The sequence below is a fragment of the Kogia breviceps genome, chromosome 18 (genome assembly GCF_026419965.1).
Source record: "Kogia breviceps isolate mKogBre1 chromosome 18, mKogBre1 haplotype 1, whole genome shotgun sequence".
NCBI classification, from domain to species: Eukaryota; Metazoa; Chordata; class Mammalia; order Artiodactyla; family Physeteridae; genus Kogia; species Kogia breviceps.
This window is the reverse complement of record NC_081327.1, coordinates 4,988,797-5,006,055: the sequence shown is the minus strand read 5'-3', so window position 1 is coordinate 5,006,055 and position 17,259 is coordinate 4,988,797. Positions and strand designations below refer to the sequence as shown.

Sequence of the window (17,259 nt, the reverse complement as noted above, 5' to 3'; positions counted from 1 at the left end):
AGAAAGGAGGGTTCTGGTTTCACATACAGGAAGTAGAACACCATAGGGCAGAGGCCCTGGTGCCTGGCAACACACAGATGATTAGAGTGCAGGTCATATATTAGCAGGAGTCAATGTGGGACTCTCCAGCAGAGAACAGAAACCTTAGGTCTTAAGAATGAATTAAACTTTTACCAGAAGATTCAAAAAAACAACAGAATGTGAAAGCTGGGGAAAAGGAGGGTGAATTAGTAGACAGAGGTGCCCTGGGAGATAAGGGGGTGTGTGGTTTTCAGATGAATGAAGCTGAGGTGGATTGTCACGGAAGGATATTAATCAGCCCTTTCAAAAGGGGAGGGGATATTGCAGAGGTAGGGAGCAGCACTAAGTGCAAAGCAATGTGAACAGGTAGTGAGATGTATCTCATAGCAGGTAAGGTGAAGAACAGGAAGTGAGGCCCCTGCAGACAAAGAAAAGGAGAAGGCGTGACGGAGCATGCTGGGAGGAATGGAACCAGGTTAAGACCTCAAGGTCCTGGATGAGACAAACTGCAGTCAGACCCAGAAAACTGAAAAAAAGGAAGACATCATCCTTTAGTGGCAGGCAAAGAAGAACAGCCCTAATAAAGAACATGCAGGACATCCCTGGCAGTCCCGTGGTTGAGACTCCATGCTTCCACTGCAGGGGGCACGGGTTTGAACCCTGGGAGGGGAACTAAGATCCCACATGCTGCATAGCACGGCCAAATAAAAAAAGAACATGCAGAAAGGTGTTAGGCTTATGGGCCACCAACTGGTGTAAGGAAAGTTCTCTTAGACAGCATTTCAGAAGTATCAGCCCTTCACTGACCAACTGGAATTTCCATGTCGTTTCTCCCCATCTTCTTGGTTGTCACCCACTCACCTGGACAGGTTTGACTCTGGCCTGCTCCGTCTACCACCCATGGGGGTTCTCCTTGTTCCAACTGGAAGAGTGAATCTGGTTTGGGAGTCTGATATCCTGTAAATGGGAAATCACGGAACGCTTGGCACCGAGCATTTGAGCCTGGGGAAACTATGAAAACGAGAAAGTTCTATTTCAAGGACCACACCCTTCATACTTTGGTAAAGTAAAAACCTTTAACTCGGAAAGGGAAAGAATACACTCTAGAACCTATGATGCTTTAGTCCAAACCATGAAATATTCCAGGAACCCTACAGACTTCACTAAATGAGAAAGAAAAGGCAACTGACTGTGATGCTGCCTGTTGGGCTGCACCCTGCAGGCCTTCAAGGCCGTACTTGCCCAGCTTCAAAATTGAAGAAAGAGCCTGGAGTCAGCAACAGAGACATCAATGGTTTCAAGGATGGGGGAGCTTATGTGTCTGAAGCAAGGTCCTGGAGTGACACCCCACCATGTGCGGTAGATGGCGGGCAGGACATGGCAGCAGTCTTTGCTGGGGGTGGGGAGTGGGGGGGGTGTTACCAGTTATAGGGGAGATTGACGTCAGGTTGGCTCATTGGTTACCAGGAAAACCAGCAGAAGGGCAGGTTCCTCACCACCCCTATGATAGCCTATCAGAGTAGAGATGTTATGATCTAAAGCTAGAACGATCAGTAGCTGGGGCCTGGAGCAAGGATGCAGGCAGGTCAGTCACGGGCGTAGGGTTCAGGCAAAGCAGGCACTGGTCAAGCAGGGGATGGACAGAAAGCAAGAGAACAGCCATCTTGGGTGGCCTGACCATACACTGCCCTTACCTACTGACACTAGGTTGTAGTAGTTCTCCAACATGACATTCCTGTACAGGTCCTTCTGAGATGGGTCCAGTAACTGCCACTCCTCCCAGGTGAAACCCACAGCCACGTCCTCAAATGACAAAGATGCCTGTAATAAAAAATTCCAGTGCAATCCAAGGTGGAAAAATATGATGTGGAAAAGAGGGATAGGCACACGTTCTGCTCATCTTCCCCATGATAAATTATGTGCACTGTGAATGTGACTATTTCACATACCATAGACCATGTGTCTTAGTTCACCTGGGTCGCTGTAACAAAATACCACAGACTGGGTAGCTTATAAAAACAAATTTATTGGGACTTCCCTGGTAGTTCCAGCGGTTAAGACTCCATGCTCCCAATGCAGGGGGCCTGGGTTTGATCCCTGGTCAGGGAACTAGATCCTGCATGCCTCAACTAAGAGCCTGCAGGCTGCACCTAAAGATCCCACATGCTGCAACTACAGCTCCCGCATGCCGCACTGAAGATCCTGCACATGGCAACGAGGATCCCACGTGCTGCAACTAAGACCCGGCTCAGCCAAATAAATAATAAATAAATATTTTTTAAAAAATTATTTCTCACAGTTATGGAGGCTGGGAAGTTCTAGACCAAGGTGAATGCATGGCTGCATTCTGGTGAGGGCCTGCTTCCTGGTTTGTAGTGGGCACCTTCTCACTGTGTTCTCACATGGAAGGGCGAGGGATCTCTGTGCATTCTCTCTTATAAGGACACTAATCCCATTCGTGAAGGCCTCACCCTTATAACCTACACACCTCCCAAAGGTGCCACCTCCTAATACCATCATCTTTGGGAGTTTAAGATTTCAACATACGATTTTGCGGGGAACACAAACATTCAAACCACTGCCGCATGGAATTCTACAAATTAGTCCTTCCCAGCATAAAAAAGTACTAAAATAATATTTGCATAGAAATAAAAAACACTGTGTAGTAAGAATGTCTTTGTTTATAAGTATGAAAAATCTATCAATAATTTAGATATCCATCAGAGGCAGACAGGGTATGCTATATCTCCATGCCATGAAATACTATGCAAACATTAAAATCAATGAGGTAGACTTATTTTTCATTTTTATTTTTAAATTTATCTATTCAATTTATTCATTTTTGGCTGTGTTGCACCTTTGTTGCTGCACACGGGCTTTCTCTAGTTGTGGCGAGTGGGGGCTACTCTTTGTTGTGGTGTACATGCTTCACATTGCAGTTGCTTCTCTTCTTGTGGAGCACAGGCTCTAGGCGTGCATGCTTCAGTAGTTGTGGCACGTGGGCTCAGTAGTTGTGGCTTGTGGGCCCTAGAGCACAGGCTCAGTAGTTGTGGCACATGGGCTTAGCTGCTCTGCAGCATGTGGGATCTTTCCAGACCTGGGATTGAACCCATGTCCCCTGCACTGGCAGGTGGATTCTTAACCACTGTGCCACCAGGGAAGTCCTCAATGAGGTAGTTTTAAATATACTGGTATCAATGACCTTCGATGAAAAAAATCAAGCCCCCAAATAGTATATAGAGTATGATCCCAGACATGAAAAATCTTAATAATATATTCAACTATATATGTATAAGGACAGATATGTATGCATATAGAAAGGCATATAGAAAAAATATGAAAATATAAATGTAAATATAGATATATTTTACCACACATCAATTATAGAAAGACACTGGTGGGAGACCCAAACTATTAACATTTGTTAGCCTTTGGGTTCGGAGTTTGGCAAGAAAAGGTAAAACGGGATATTCTCTTGGTGCAGATACCTCTGTGTGCTTGAATCTCTTGCATGCAGATGTAGCCATGTATCATTTGAATAATTAAAATACAAAGACCAAACCAAGAATAATTGACTCTGACTTCATTTTTTGAACCTAGGGTTAAGAAGATACAAAGGGGGCTTCCCTGGTGGCGCAGTGGTTAAGAATTCGCCTGCCAGTGCAGGGGACACAGGTTCGTGCCCTGGTCCGGGAAGGTCCCACATGCCACGGAGCAACTAAGCCCGTGCGCCACAACTACTGAGCCTGCGCTCTGGAGCCCGTGCTCCGCAACAAGAGAAGCCACTGCAATGAAGGGTAGCCCCCGCTCGCCACAACTAGAGAAAGCCCACCTGCAGCAACAAAGACCCAACACAGCCAAAAATAAATAAAAATAAAATTAAAATTAAAAAAAAAAAACGAAGTTAAAAAAAAAAGAAGATATAAAGGGAGAATTTTCGTCAATATCTGTTACACCAAGCTGCTCGCAAAGAATGGAACTGTCAGCTGTCTCCTGCCAAATCAATAACAAAAATCTGGTTGAGAGAATTCTTCTTCATGGAGGACAACTCAAAGGTCAAGCAGCCCATTGATTCTATTGGATAATCCAGGCTTTATTCCTGGGTAAAGTCAGACTATTAGAAGGCTCTGTTGTCAAGGCACATCGCTTTAGAAGAATTTTGTCCAATTCAGTTCTGCTCTGGCATGCCTATTCCGAGGAACATGATAAGAAAAAGCCAGAGGAAACATCTTAGGCCTTTATTACAAAACTGATGAGAATTCTGTCTATCACAAAACATCTCTGAAGAGCTAGCAAAAGAAATTTCTTAAGATTGAAGAGTGGACTTCCCTGGTGGTGCAGTGGTTAAGAATCCGCCTGCCAATGCAGGGTACACGGGTTCGAAGCCCTGGTCCGGGAAGATCCCACATGCCACAGAGCAACTAAGCCTGTGCCACAACTACTGAGCCTGTGCTCTATAGCCCGTGAGCCACAACTACTGAGCCAGTGTGCCACAACTACTGAAACCCACGCACCTAGAGCCCGTGCTCTGCAACAAGAGAAGCCACCACAATGAGAAGCCCGCGCACCACAATGAAGAGTAGACCCTGCTCGCCGCAACTAGAGAAAGCCTGTGCATAGCAATGAAGACCCAACGCAGCCAAAAATAAATAAATAAATAAATAAATTTATTTAAAAAAAAAAAAAAAAAGATTGAAGAGCGGTGAAATGTGTATTTCCCCAAAGAACTGGTGTGTCTTCTCCTCACAGACAATGCAAATAATGTAACATTTCACATTTTTCCTGTTATAATGGCTGCCAAGAAAAGTAGATTCAAGTTCGAAACTAAGGCAACCCAAGGGTCTTACACAGTCACTTACCTACGCTCCAACATTAAGAACTTTGTACGAACCCTAGGGCCCTCATATCTTGCTTCTTTTTTCTTTTTTTTTGCGGTACGCGGGCCTCTCACTGTTGTGGCCTCTCCCGTTGTGGAGCACAGGCTCCGGACGCGCAGGCTCAGCGGCCATGGCTCGTGCACAGGACCAGCCGCTCCGCGGCATGTGGGATCTTCCCGGACCGGGGCATGAACCTGTGTCCCCTGCATCGGCAGGCGGACTCTCAACCACTGCGCCACCAGGGAAACCCCATATCTTGCTTCTGAACTTGCCTTGATTTTAAGATTACAGGCTAAATTTATTTTCCAACAGATCCCGATTTTTATCGACATATACTGTTCTCATTTCACCAGACTTTTTTAGACGCAGCCACAAGTCTACCGGGAAACAAAGGATAAAATCAATAAAACAAACCTCACCTGGACCTTGATCATCTTCTCCAGTTCTTAAGAAAGGGCGTGTCGGGAATTCCCTGGCAGTCCAGTGGTTAGGACTCTTGTGCTTTCACTGCCGAAGGTGTGAGTTCAATCCCTGGTTGGGGAACTAAGATTCCACAAGCCAAACGGCCAGAAAAAAAAAAAAAGGGCATGTAACTCTTGGGTTTGTTCTGGTGTTCTGTCTTCTGTCTCTGTGGGCCTGCCTGGAAGTTGTGGTCAGAGATCTTAGGTCAGGCTGCTGCCGGAAATGATGATCTCCCAAGCTTGGAACCTTCTTCTTCTTCTATTACTAGGATCTGTGAATTCAAGAGCAAATTCAGTGATTGAGCCTGGGACCACAGCTCTCTCTCCCTTGCTATGTGGACTCACACTAAGAGAAGGCCCCAATATTTCATGTCTCTTTAACCCTCTGAAAGCTTTTACATCATGGGGCTGTACCCCATAGTAAGATATGGAATGGGCGAGAGGAATGCCTTTTATTTTGGTAAAGTTGGAAGAGAGTGAATGTGGAAGAGGAGATGGGAAACAAAAACCAGCTCATGGTCTTGTCACATAGTTCCATTTCAGAAAAGATAAAGTACAAAAATGGTGGCTCTATAAACAACAAGGTCCTACTGTATAGCACAGGGAACTATATTCAATATCCTACGATAAGCCATACTGGAAAAGAATACAAAAAAGCCAGACTGTGTATATATGTATGGCTGGAACACTTTGCTGTACAGCCGAAATTAACACGATATTGTAAAACAACTATACTTCAATTTAAAAAATTTTTTTAAAAAGGTGGCTCTGGAAACTGACTTAAAACCACCTGAGCCCACATAAATCTAAATTTTCTGTTTACTGTACTGAGGCAATTATCCCAGTTTAAAGATCAAGGTACTTAACAGATCACAAGCCATATTTTACGTAATCCTCAACACTGCTCTGTAAGGTCTTTATTATTATCTCCAATTTTAAACACCAGTAAGTTGAAGCTTGGTCCGGTGAAGCGTGTTGCCCAAGTTAACACCCTTCCTCAGGAGCAATGTGGGAATCTGCATTCATATCTGCGTCTCTCCATTATGACACTTCCCTCTTCCAACAGCTTCACCATACAAACTTGTTCTCTTTCTCAGGCACTTTAGAACTAAACTTCCCTGGTGCATCATACTGTGAGGGGGCCATATGGTCACAGTTGCAAAAACAGGGCCTTTGGAATCAGCTCTTGTCATATTCCCTGTGCACATCCAGACAGCTCCCTCCACACAAGGAATGCAAAGGCAGCCCCATCCGTGCCTCTGGTTCAATCCCTGGTTGGGGAACTAAGTCCCGCATGCAGGGGGAAAAAAAAAAAAAAGAAATAAAACAAAAGAAACTCACACTCTGAGGACATGAACACCATAAGGTCAACTTGAATTTTGCTTCCATCCCATGAGGAAGCAAATTATTCTTAAAGACTCTCTTGAGCTCTCCTGAATCCTACACATCCAGAGAGCTCGCCTCTGCCCATTCTCTGACCAATTACTGGTAAACGTACTGGTGAACATGCACACCACCCCCATCTCCAACCCTGAGACCACTCTGTCCCAGACCCAACCCTTCAGTCTAGCGTCCCTGCAGTGCAGCCCCAAAACAGATGGTACACATCTCAAGTGCAGAACTCCTGACAGACAGGAGAGAGCTAGGAAGAGGTGGTTAGGCTGGAATGGGTTGGAACTGAGATCTCTACTGTGGGAGGATGAAGGACCCAACGATTTCCCAGAAGCTCCTTGCCTGGCTTTCCCTCACACCCAGCAGATCAGAGCTGCACCAAATGCTCATGCCTGGAACACATCAGTGAAACTGAGAATAGCAACGGAACTACCCCATTGGCAAGAATAATCTGCATTTCCTACCAAACTGAGGTTAAGGTCAAGTTCCCAGGTGGATGGTTACTGAAATAAAATAGGCATTTCTTAACAAAGGGGGCAGGGAAGAGTAGCCAGGTTGGCAGTCAAGAGTAGCTAGGGGGAAAAAGTCTAAATGGTATTGAAAAAACAGTTCATTAAATTTGGTACTGCTTTTGCTACAAACCCATAATAGGCTTGGAATGGAGTGGCTACTTTCCTTAGACTCGCTGGGGTACAATGGGAAATAGATAGCTGGTCTTTGTCCTGGGTTCCTGGCACACAGCTCCTAAAACCCTTGGAATCTCTGCAGTAACAAGAGTATCTTTTGTATGCTAATGAGATTATGGTGGCTGGTGCCCAGAACGACCAAGGAGTGATTAGAGGGTTGAAACATTGTGTCCCACCACTGGCCCTCTGGGGAAGGGAGAGGGACTGGAGATGGAGCCTAACCATCAATGGCCAATGATTTAATCAAGCCCACCTATGTAATGGAACCTCCATTAAAATTCGTAAACCACAGGGTTTGGAGAGCTTCTGAGTTGCTGAACTTTCTGAGGTGCCAGGAGGGTGGTCAACCCAAGTCCATGGAGCCAGAAGCTCCCGTGATCGGACTCATCTGGACCTTGCCCTGTGTACGCACCTCTTCATCTGGCTGTTCTTCTGTATCCTGGTAATAGGAAAGTGTCTTCCTGAGTTCTGTGAGCTGTTCTGGTAAATTACTGAACTGGAGGGGGAGGCATGGAAACCTCCAACTTATAGCCAGCTGGCCAGAGTTACTGGTGGCACCCTGGGACTTGCAACTGACATCTGAAGTGGGGGCAGTCTTGTGGGACTGAGCCCTTAACCTGTGGCGGAGGGGGTCTCTGCTGAATCCTGGTAGTGCCAGAACTGAGGTGAACTGTAGGACACCCAGTAGGACATCCAGGGAGTTGGAGAACTGGCCGGTGTGGGGGAAAAGTCACGCACATTTGGTGTCAGTAACACTGTGAAAAAAAAACCTCACTGATAAAAAAAAAAAAAATGAACAAAATCTCTGGTAAAAGGATATATAAAGTATAACATAACTTAAGTAAACTTGTAAAACACACAAAAATATTATATATTGTTTGTAGATACACACACACACACACACACACACACACACTTAAAAGTCCAAAAATAATCATAATGTAAAATTTCAAGTTAGTGGTTACATCTAGGGAGGAAGAGGAAGGAATGGAGTTGGGACTTGGAGTTGACATTTTAATTGTACACGTAACGCTTTATTTCTTTCCAAAATTAAAGAAGAAAAAAGGAAAAAGATTTAAAGCAAAACAAAAACAAAGCAAACATTAAACACTTTATATGCCCAACTGAGAGCCAGTGACACTTTGTAAGCATTCCTCGGAAGGGGTGCAAGAATCACTGTTCTCATTCATCACTGGTCCAACAATACTTCCAAATGCAATTAGAAAAAAGAATCAAATAGCAATTGTTAATAGTAGAAAAAAAGAGTTAAATAACCTTCTGCACAATAATACTATAGACCCAGAAAACCCAAGTAATTGAAATGGACAATAATAAAAAATAAGAGTTTAGTTAGTGCTTGAAACTGACATGAAAAATGATAACACTCCTTTAGATAAATACTGTAAGTATTATATGATAGAATATTACTGGGGGATATTCTCACATTATGTACTGAACATTTTCAAAATAAAATCGCTTCTGATCCAACATTCTGTTTTGGGGAATTTATGCAAAGAAAACAGTGGCAAAGTGAGCAAACACATATGTAAGGTTCACAAAACATATGTAAGGTCCACTGAGAGACGATTAATTGAATGAATAGTTATAATCCATCTAATGGAAAACTCTGTAATAATTTAAAATTTTAACATACTTCCTGAAATTAAAAATGTCCATAATATACAGCTCAGTGAACAAAGAACATTTCTACCCATTACATATCATATGATTCTGTATTTCACAAAAGGAAATATAACAATGTTAAAATTATTATAGTAGGGGCTTCCCTGGTGGCTCAATGGTTAAGAATCCGCCTGCCAATGCAGGGGACATGGGTTTGATCCCTGGTCCGGGAAGATCCCACATGCCGCGGAGCAACTAAGCCCATGTGCCACAACTACTGAGCCTGCGCTCTACAGCCCACATGCCACGACTACTGAGCCCGTGCGCCACAACTTCTGAAGCCCGCAAGCCCAGAGCCCGTGCTCCACAACAAGAGAAGCCACCAAATGAGAAGCCTGCGCACCGCAATGAAGAGTAGCTCCCGTTCGCCGCAACCAGAGAAAGCCTGCACGCAGCAACGAAGACCCAACGCAGCCAAAAATAAATAAATAAAATTTTAAAAATTATATAAAAATTATTATGGTTGGTCCAATAGATTAGGATGTGAATTTTACATCTTTTTCAATGAGCATAAAATATTTTAAATTAAAATTAAAATTTTTAATTTTGAAATTTTAAATTAAAAACATTCCCACTTGAAATAAAAGTAAAGATGTTGCCAAGTCATTATAAGTCAATAACCATATATGCTTTGGAAGGAATGGAGGGAGGGCAGAAGGGAACAAGTCATTTGTCCCATAGGATATACTACCTTCTGGATTTGGCCGATTGCTTCCTTATCCTTCCTCACCTACCCTACTTTCAATTTTTCCTATAAACTGGGTAGTTAAATTAGAGGTTTGATTACTTCTATATTTAACTTTTTAGGCAAGAATCCTTCATTAATGATGCTGTATGCTTCTTAGCGCAACATATTGAGACATGAGGACAAAAGAAAAAATGGAAGAGGGACTGTTACAGAATAAAAGGGATCTAATGGATAAACAATAAGCTCCTACTGTGTAGCACAGGGAACTGTATTCAATATCCCGTAATAAAACATAATGGAAAGGAATATAAAAAGAATATATATACGTATAACTGAATCACTTTGCTAGACAGCAGAAATTAACACAAGTTTGTAAATCAACTATACGTCAATAAAGTAAGTTTAAAATTAAAAAAAAGATAAAATAAAAGGGACCTAAGAGATATAAGAAGCAAATGGAGCACACGTACATTACTTGGATCATGATGCAAACAATCCAATGTTAAATGACAACTCTGAGATGATCAGAAAAATACTGAATATGGACTGGATATTGGATGAAATAAAAGAATTGTTATTAACTTTGATACATTTGAAAACAACCTGCTGGTTATAAATTTTTTAAATGACCTTACCAGTTAGAGATGCATACTGGAAGATTTACAAGTTTAAGGACATGAAACCTTGGATTGGCTATGAAACTCTCCAGAGGAAAAACAAAAGTGGTGGCGGCACAGATGAGCATGATTGGCCACGCTGAAGCCGAGTGATGGGTACATATTATACTATTCTCTCTACTGTGAGTTTCCATGAAAAAAAGAAGAAAAAAGTCATTAGGGCTTTATGAGTTCTACCTAATCTGTACAGTACAGATGATGCCAATATTATGTAAACTTTCACACATCACAGAAAACAATGAAAAGTTTCTCAACTAATTGTATGAAGCAGGGATTTCAAAATACTAATTGCTAGATTAGAAGAAAGAGAACTATAGAGATAGATGTTTATTCATTGATTTTCATCCTTCCTTCTTTTCTAACATATGTATTTGAGGCTATAAATTCCCTCCACTGACTCCTTTAGTTGAATTCAGCAAGAACTGACATGTAGGATTATTATTAAAATGCAATTCACTCAACTATATCTCAATTTAAAAAATGCAATTCAGACATTTCCACTGTAATTATTTTTGATTCATGGATGATTTAGATGGGTTATGGCATACTTGCCAAACAAATGGGGAAATTCTAGGTGTTGTTTTGGTATTGCTTTAGAGCTTAATTCCACTGCAGTTAAAGAAAATATTCTGGATGATTTCAATCCTTTGAAATTTGTTTAGACTTGCTTTATGGCCCACCATACAGTAACTTTTTAGAAATGTTCTATGTACATTTGAGAAAAATTGTTGAGTGGAGAGTTTTATATTGGTCAGTTTTTAAATCACGTTATTCTAATCTTTTAGGGGTCAGCACTGGTGGGCTGGTGATCTGTTTTTGTAAATAATGTTTTCTTAGAACACAGGCACACCCATTTTTTAATGTATTCTCAAAGGCGCCTTTCATGTTATGGTGGCGGAGTTGCATAGGTACAGACAGAGATCATTGGGCTTGTAGAGCTTAAAATATTTACTATCTACCCCCACACAGAAAAAGTTTGCTGGCCCCTGTTAATCTATAGCCTTCTGGCTTTTTGTCTCCTTGGTCTCTGTTACTAAGACAGGTATATAACAAGTACCTGTTATGACTGAGCATTTGTCATTTCTCCTTGTATCTAGCATACTTTATACTTCAGGAATTTTACTAAGTATATATCCAACAGCACCACAATGCATGTACAAAAATGTTCACTTAAGCGTTATTCATAATAGCCACAAGTCAGTAACAAGCCAAATGTCTATTAATAGCAGAATGGATAAATAAACTGGGGTATAGTCATAGAATGGAATACTATACAGCAATGGAAAGAAACAATCTACTGCTATATGCAATAACTTAGATGCATTTCACAACAAAATACTGAACAAAGGAAGCCAGACACAAAAGAACATGTACTGTATGACTCTACTTATATAAAGTTAACAATCAGGCAAATTTAATATGATGTTTTTAGGATAATAAATGTCTCTGGAGAGGAGGGAGGAGATTAGGATGAGGTGGGGGCTTCTAAGGTGCTGTAATATTCTATTCTTTAGTTTTTAGTGTTATACTTGAAAAAAAGTTAAAGAAAAGTACAGATCAGTTTCATCTATAAATTTTCACAAAAAATTTTTAAAATTTCAAGCAAAAGATGGAACAGTATAATTAAAGTCATGTACAAAAAAAACCCCAACAAAGAACAGTATAATCAAACTCCATGCATCCATCATGTGACTTCAATAATTATCAACTCAAATCTAATTCTATTTTATCTACACCACCACTCACTTCCCCACCACCACTGGATTATTATTTCCCCCTCACAGATTATTTCTGAAGCAAATCCAAAACATCTTTTTATTTCTAGATGCAAAAATATTAAATAAAATATTAACAAATAGAATCCAGCCCCATGTTAAAAGAACAAATCATTATGAACAAGTATGGTTTCTTCTAGGAATATAAGATATTAGGAAATCTAGCAACATAAATCAAAGGAAATTTTAAAGAGAAAGAAATTATGAATGAAAATAAAATTTAAAAGCCTTTGAGGGGAATCTAATATACAGCATAGTGATTACAGTTAATAATACTGTATATATATACTTGAAAGTTGTTTTAAAAAAAAGTAGATCTTCAATGTTCTCACCACAAAAAAGAAATGCTAATTATGTGACATGATGCAGATGTTAGCTAACTTACGGTGGTTTGTTTTGCAATATATAAGTGTATCAAATCAACACGTTGTACACCTTTAAACTTACAGAATGTTTTATGTCAATTACATCTCAATAAGGCTGGGGGTGAGGAAGCCTTGGAGAAAGAATAATAACTTGATAAAGTGCAGGTACCATTTATTCAGACTATACAATGTGCCAGGCACTGCACTTTGTACTTAAAGAACTTTTGCTCATTTAATCTTTCTAACAGCTATGAAGTGGGAACCATGACAGCTTTCTTCACACTGATGAAGCTTAACTCAGTGATTAACCTACCCAGGTCAGAGGCAGAAGCAGGTTCTTCTTACTTGAAGCTAACAGTAATAACATGAGTGGAATGAGGTGACAAAATCAGCATATCTTTTAAATTTTTGCTCTTGTGCATTACATAAAAGAAACAAAAAAGAGGGAGCGGGTCATATGGGGGAAAATGACACCATTTACAGTTACAACAAAAGTGTAAACTATTTACAAATAAACATAATAAAACATGTCCAAGACACATACAAAAAAAATCACAGCTGGTCAAAGAAACAAAAAAAACCTTGAGTTAGAGGAAATCCATCACGTGCTCCTGAAAGTGCAGTACCTAGATCTACATCAGTTCTACCTCAATCAAAACACCCACTTGATGGAACATAACTGGAACAGTTTTTTCAAAAGAAAAGAAAGAAGAAAACTTCCAAAGAGTTTGTAATATGGAAATGGTTATGACGGGAGGTTAGATAAAAATATATAAAATTATACCAACACCTACACGTCTGATCCCAACGCTAAAAATGAGATATACTAAATTTAAACAAGAGTTGTTTTCTGGAGGCGTATTTAGGAGGATGAGAATGTCATTACTTGGGTCGGGATGAACCTGAAAAACTATTTTCAATAGGAATATACAGTAAATATGGACGCAAGAAGACCAGAAACCCCATTTCTAAATTAAATATGCGATAAGCTCCCCAAACGCTGTCTCCAACGCGGATATGACTCCCAATTCCCCCAACCTCAGCCACCCCAAACGCTACTCTTCAAAACACCTCCTAAGTTCTCGTCCCAACACGGAACCCCGTGACCTCCCTTTCCATGGGGAACTCTCAACACGGATTCCCCGACTGATCCGCTAACACACAACACCCCAGCGAGGATCACCACTTGCTTCCCCCAACACCGACCTCTACGTCGTTTGGAACAAAAACAGCAAAACACCCCAACGCGCTCTCCCTGGCCCCAAGACACGCCCAGAACCGGACACTGATCTGATGAATGAACTCCGTCTTCACCGTTGGAGGCAAATCACGATACCGCTGTTCTAAACACTTTGCTTCAATGTCTGTAGCCCGGCGACCAACCTCCGGGGTGGACACGACCCTCAGAAGCTGAAAGGATGGTGGCCGACGAGGTCCACAAACCGCGGTTCCAAGGACCCGGAATCTGGCTCCTCGCGGTCCTTCTATGACGCAATATTTCCGCGCCGGGTTCGAGGCTCTTTACGGGGAGCCGCCATTTTCCCACCTACTGCCGAACGATGCGGGAGGTATTCCTTTCCCTGCCTTCCGCGGGAAGGTCAAAAACGGTGAGAAGCTGTTGAAAACGACCTATTTCACCCCCTTTCCAGGTCACTTGACCCGTTGGGCCCCGACTTTGCATCATTCGCCAGGGTCGCTGCACAAAAACTTAGCTTTTCAGAAAATCAAGCCTGCCCGGATCTCTCTGCAGGAAGCGCAGAGATGGTCGCGGATATGAAAGCACTTTGATTTAAAGGATAAAGAGAAGCTAACTAGAGCAACCATCTAAAAGAAATTGGTGGGGGGGGACCCAAGCCAAGCCTAGCAACAATTTTAGGAGAACCGGCTAGTGGAATGCTGGCTGGAGGGGTTGTTGGAGGAAGCTGCATTTGAGGCCATTGTAGGGTTTAGAGAACCGCCGAGGAGGGCATTGGTCTGAGAGTGAGCAAAACGCAGGATTATACAGCTCTTGTTCTGACGGGTGTGGAGGGAAATGTGGAACACGGTCCATCAGGGGCTGGCAAAAGGGGCTGAGGCTGCGGAGAAGCGTGGTTCCCCCAACCACGGTGGGAAGAGCCAGGGCTTCCACAAAGATGGGAAATACTTTAAAGCAAAAGCTCTGAGAAAGGGAGTTCCCTGGTGGCGCAATGGTTAAGGATCCACCTGCCAATTCAGGGGACACCGGTTCGAGCCCTGATCCAGGAAGAACCCACATGCCGCAGAGCAACTAAGCCCGTGTGCCACAACTACTGAAGCCCGCGCACCTAGAGCCCTGCAGCAAGAGAAGCCCCTGCCGCAATTAGAGAAAGCCTGTGCGCAGCAACGAAGACCCAATGCAGCCAAAAATAAAATTAAATAAATAAATTTATTTTTTAAAAAAGAAAGCTCTGACAAAGGGAAGTAATTCTGTTAAGTATTGCGGCCCAACTGATTAAGCCCCACTCCCTATAATTGTACAACCTGGCTCAGAGAACCTTCGAAGTAAAGGGGTTAATCATTCATTTATTGACCCAGCAGATGTTTGTAAAATGTGTACTCTGTGGCAAACACAGGTCTGGGTGCTGGAAATAAGAAAGGTATAAAAGCAGACAAAAATAACTTCTTTCGTGGAGCTGTACATTGAACTGTTACAGACCAGGGTTCTTGGACTCCTTAATCAATAGAAATTGGTAAGAGGCCAGATAAGAAACTCGGGCAAGGCTTTATTGTGACTGGTGCTGCAGCGGGAGGGAGAGAAAACAAGTAACAGGTTCCCTTTCTTGCTGGGGGTAGGGGGGTGGGGAGCTGGTCCCTTAAATGGAGTGAGGGTAGGGCGCAGGTCCAGGGATGGGGCAGGAGGGTGGCTTAGGTAGTCTGCCCATCCCCTGTAGGACTGTGTGCAGGGATTAAGCACAGGACCCTGCTTTTGCTCTCAGTACCTCAGAAGTGGCAGTTGGGTTTTGCTCTTCTTGTATCTTGTTCGTAAGTGGCCCCAACTGTGCATGCACAGCAGTTATTTTTAGTCCCTTCTATTATAGTTTCATTGTATTCTGTTGCTGGAGGAGACTTTTGTCCAGGTGCAAGCACTGCAGCAAAATGTCCCAGATACCAGCCTGTCTCACTACTGGTGTGCAGAATGGAAAAGTAAAGTTACTTGGTTTTATTTCCTCATATAGTGAGTGTTATGGTTCCCACCTACAACTGTGACCTAAAATGCCTGGAGGGTAGAGCATTGAACAAAAGACTAGTCTGAAGCCTTAAGATCTAATGGAATTTGTTTCTCTAGGTTTTGGATTTGTGTGGGACCTGTCACCCCTTTTTTCCTTATGATTTATCTCTCTTAGAATGGGAATATCTATCCCACCTCTATCCCACCATTGTATTTTGGAAGCACATAACTTACCTGTTTTCAGGGGTCCAAGGCTGAAGAGGAGTTTTGCCTCAGGGTGAATTGTACCTCAAGTCTTACCCATATCTGACTTAGATGAGACTTTGGATATAGACATATATATTTTTTAACATTATATTTTATTTTATTTTGGCTGCATTGGGTTTTCGTTGCTGTGTGGGCTTTCTCTAGTTTCAGCGAGTGGGGGTTACTCTTTGTTGCAGTGCGTGGGCTTCTCATTGCTGTGGCTTCTCTTGTTGCGGAGCATGGGCTCTAGGCACACGGCTTCAGTAGTTGTGCTGATGGGCTTAGTTGCTCCACGGCATGTGGGATCTTCCCATCCCAGGTATTGAACCCATGTCCCCTGCACTGGCAGGCGGATTTCAACCACTGTGCCACCAGAGAACGCCTGGATATAGATTTTAGAGTTAATGCTGGAATGAGTTAAGACTTTGGGGGCTGTTGGGATGGAATGTATGTATTTTGCATGCAAGAGGGACATGAAATGGAGGGGACAGGGCCAGTGGAGGAATATTATGGACTGAATGTTTGTGTCTCCTCAGATTCACATGTTGAAGCCCTAAGATCCAGTGTGGCTCTAATCAGAGATGGGGCTCCTAAGGTAAGTAATTAAGGTTAAATGAGGTTGTAAGGGTGGGGCTCCAGGAAGTTTAGTGTCTTTATTTATAAGAAGAGAAACCAGAAAGCAGTGTCTCACCAGAAACTATATCTGCTGGAACCTAGATCTTGGACTTCTGGCCTCTGGAACTATGAGAAAATTAGTTTCTGTTGTTTAAGCCACCTACTCTGGTATTTTGTTATGGCAACGAGAGCAGTCTAATACAGTGGTGAATTACATTGTTTATAAAATTAGACAACTTTTAACCGACTGTGCATTCTTTGGATAAACCCAATGTAGTCATGAAGTATTTATCTTCTTAAAATGTTGCTTAATATGTTCAGTAGAAAGCTGGGAAACATTTGTGGGGTTATGGTGGAAGGAATATGATTTTGGATCAAGCAAATTTAATATGGGCTTACTATAAATTGATTCTGGCTTTAAGTGTGAGCTCAGTGAGAATGGCTCTAACAGTTTGCTTGGTTGGTTGACTAAAACTTGACTCAAAGGTGAACTACATTAAAGTTTAAATGCCAGAAATTCCTTGTTCCATATTCTGTAAAGTATCCAAAAGTATATGGAGTTAGGAACGCTCATGTAGATTTATCA

The 17,259-nt window shown here is 42.2% G+C and overlaps 1 protein-coding gene and 2 long non-coding RNA genes across 5 annotated transcripts in view; 2 read left to right on the top strand and 1 right to left on the bottom strand.

The window, feature by feature from the left end:
• Window positions 1-4,687, top strand: part of LOC136793026 (uncharacterized) — a 41,600-nt gene extending 36,913 nt beyond the window's left edge. The window contains exon 2 of the long non-coding RNA XR_010837742.1: window positions 3,622-4,687. This is a non-coding gene — a long non-coding RNA (uncharacterized lncRNA). The remainder of the gene's footprint in view (window positions 1-3,621) is intronic.
• Window positions 1-14,045, bottom strand: part of ZNF577 (zinc finger protein 577) — a 45,302-nt gene extending 31,257 nt beyond the window's left edge. For both annotated transcript variants that reach the window (XM_067018895.1, XM_067018894.1), the window contains exons 1-4: window positions 13,832-14,045; window positions 5,318-5,631; window positions 1,716-1,842; window positions 883-978 (exon numbers count right to left, since the gene is read on the bottom strand). In XM_067018895.1, the coding sequence (XP_066874996.1) occupies window positions 883-978; window positions 1,716-1,842; window positions 5,318-5,332 (238 nt within the window). In that variant the 5' untranslated portion in view covers window positions 5,333-5,631; window positions 13,832-14,045. The remainder of the gene's footprint in view (window positions 1-882; window positions 979-1,715; window positions 1,843-5,317; window positions 5,632-13,831) is intronic.
• An 82-nt stretch (window positions 14,046-14,127) lies between these two features.
• The window catches only part of LOC131744646 (uncharacterized), a 39,923-nt gene continuing 36,791 nt past the window's right edge, over window positions 14,128-17,259 (top strand). The window contains exons 1-2 of one of the 2 annotated variants that reach the window (XR_009332156.2): window positions 14,128-14,232; window positions 16,595-16,653. This is a non-coding gene — a long non-coding RNA (uncharacterized lncRNA). The remainder of the gene's footprint in view (window positions 14,233-16,594; window positions 16,654-17,259) is intronic. The other variant, XR_010837740.1, reaches the window with a different exon arrangement.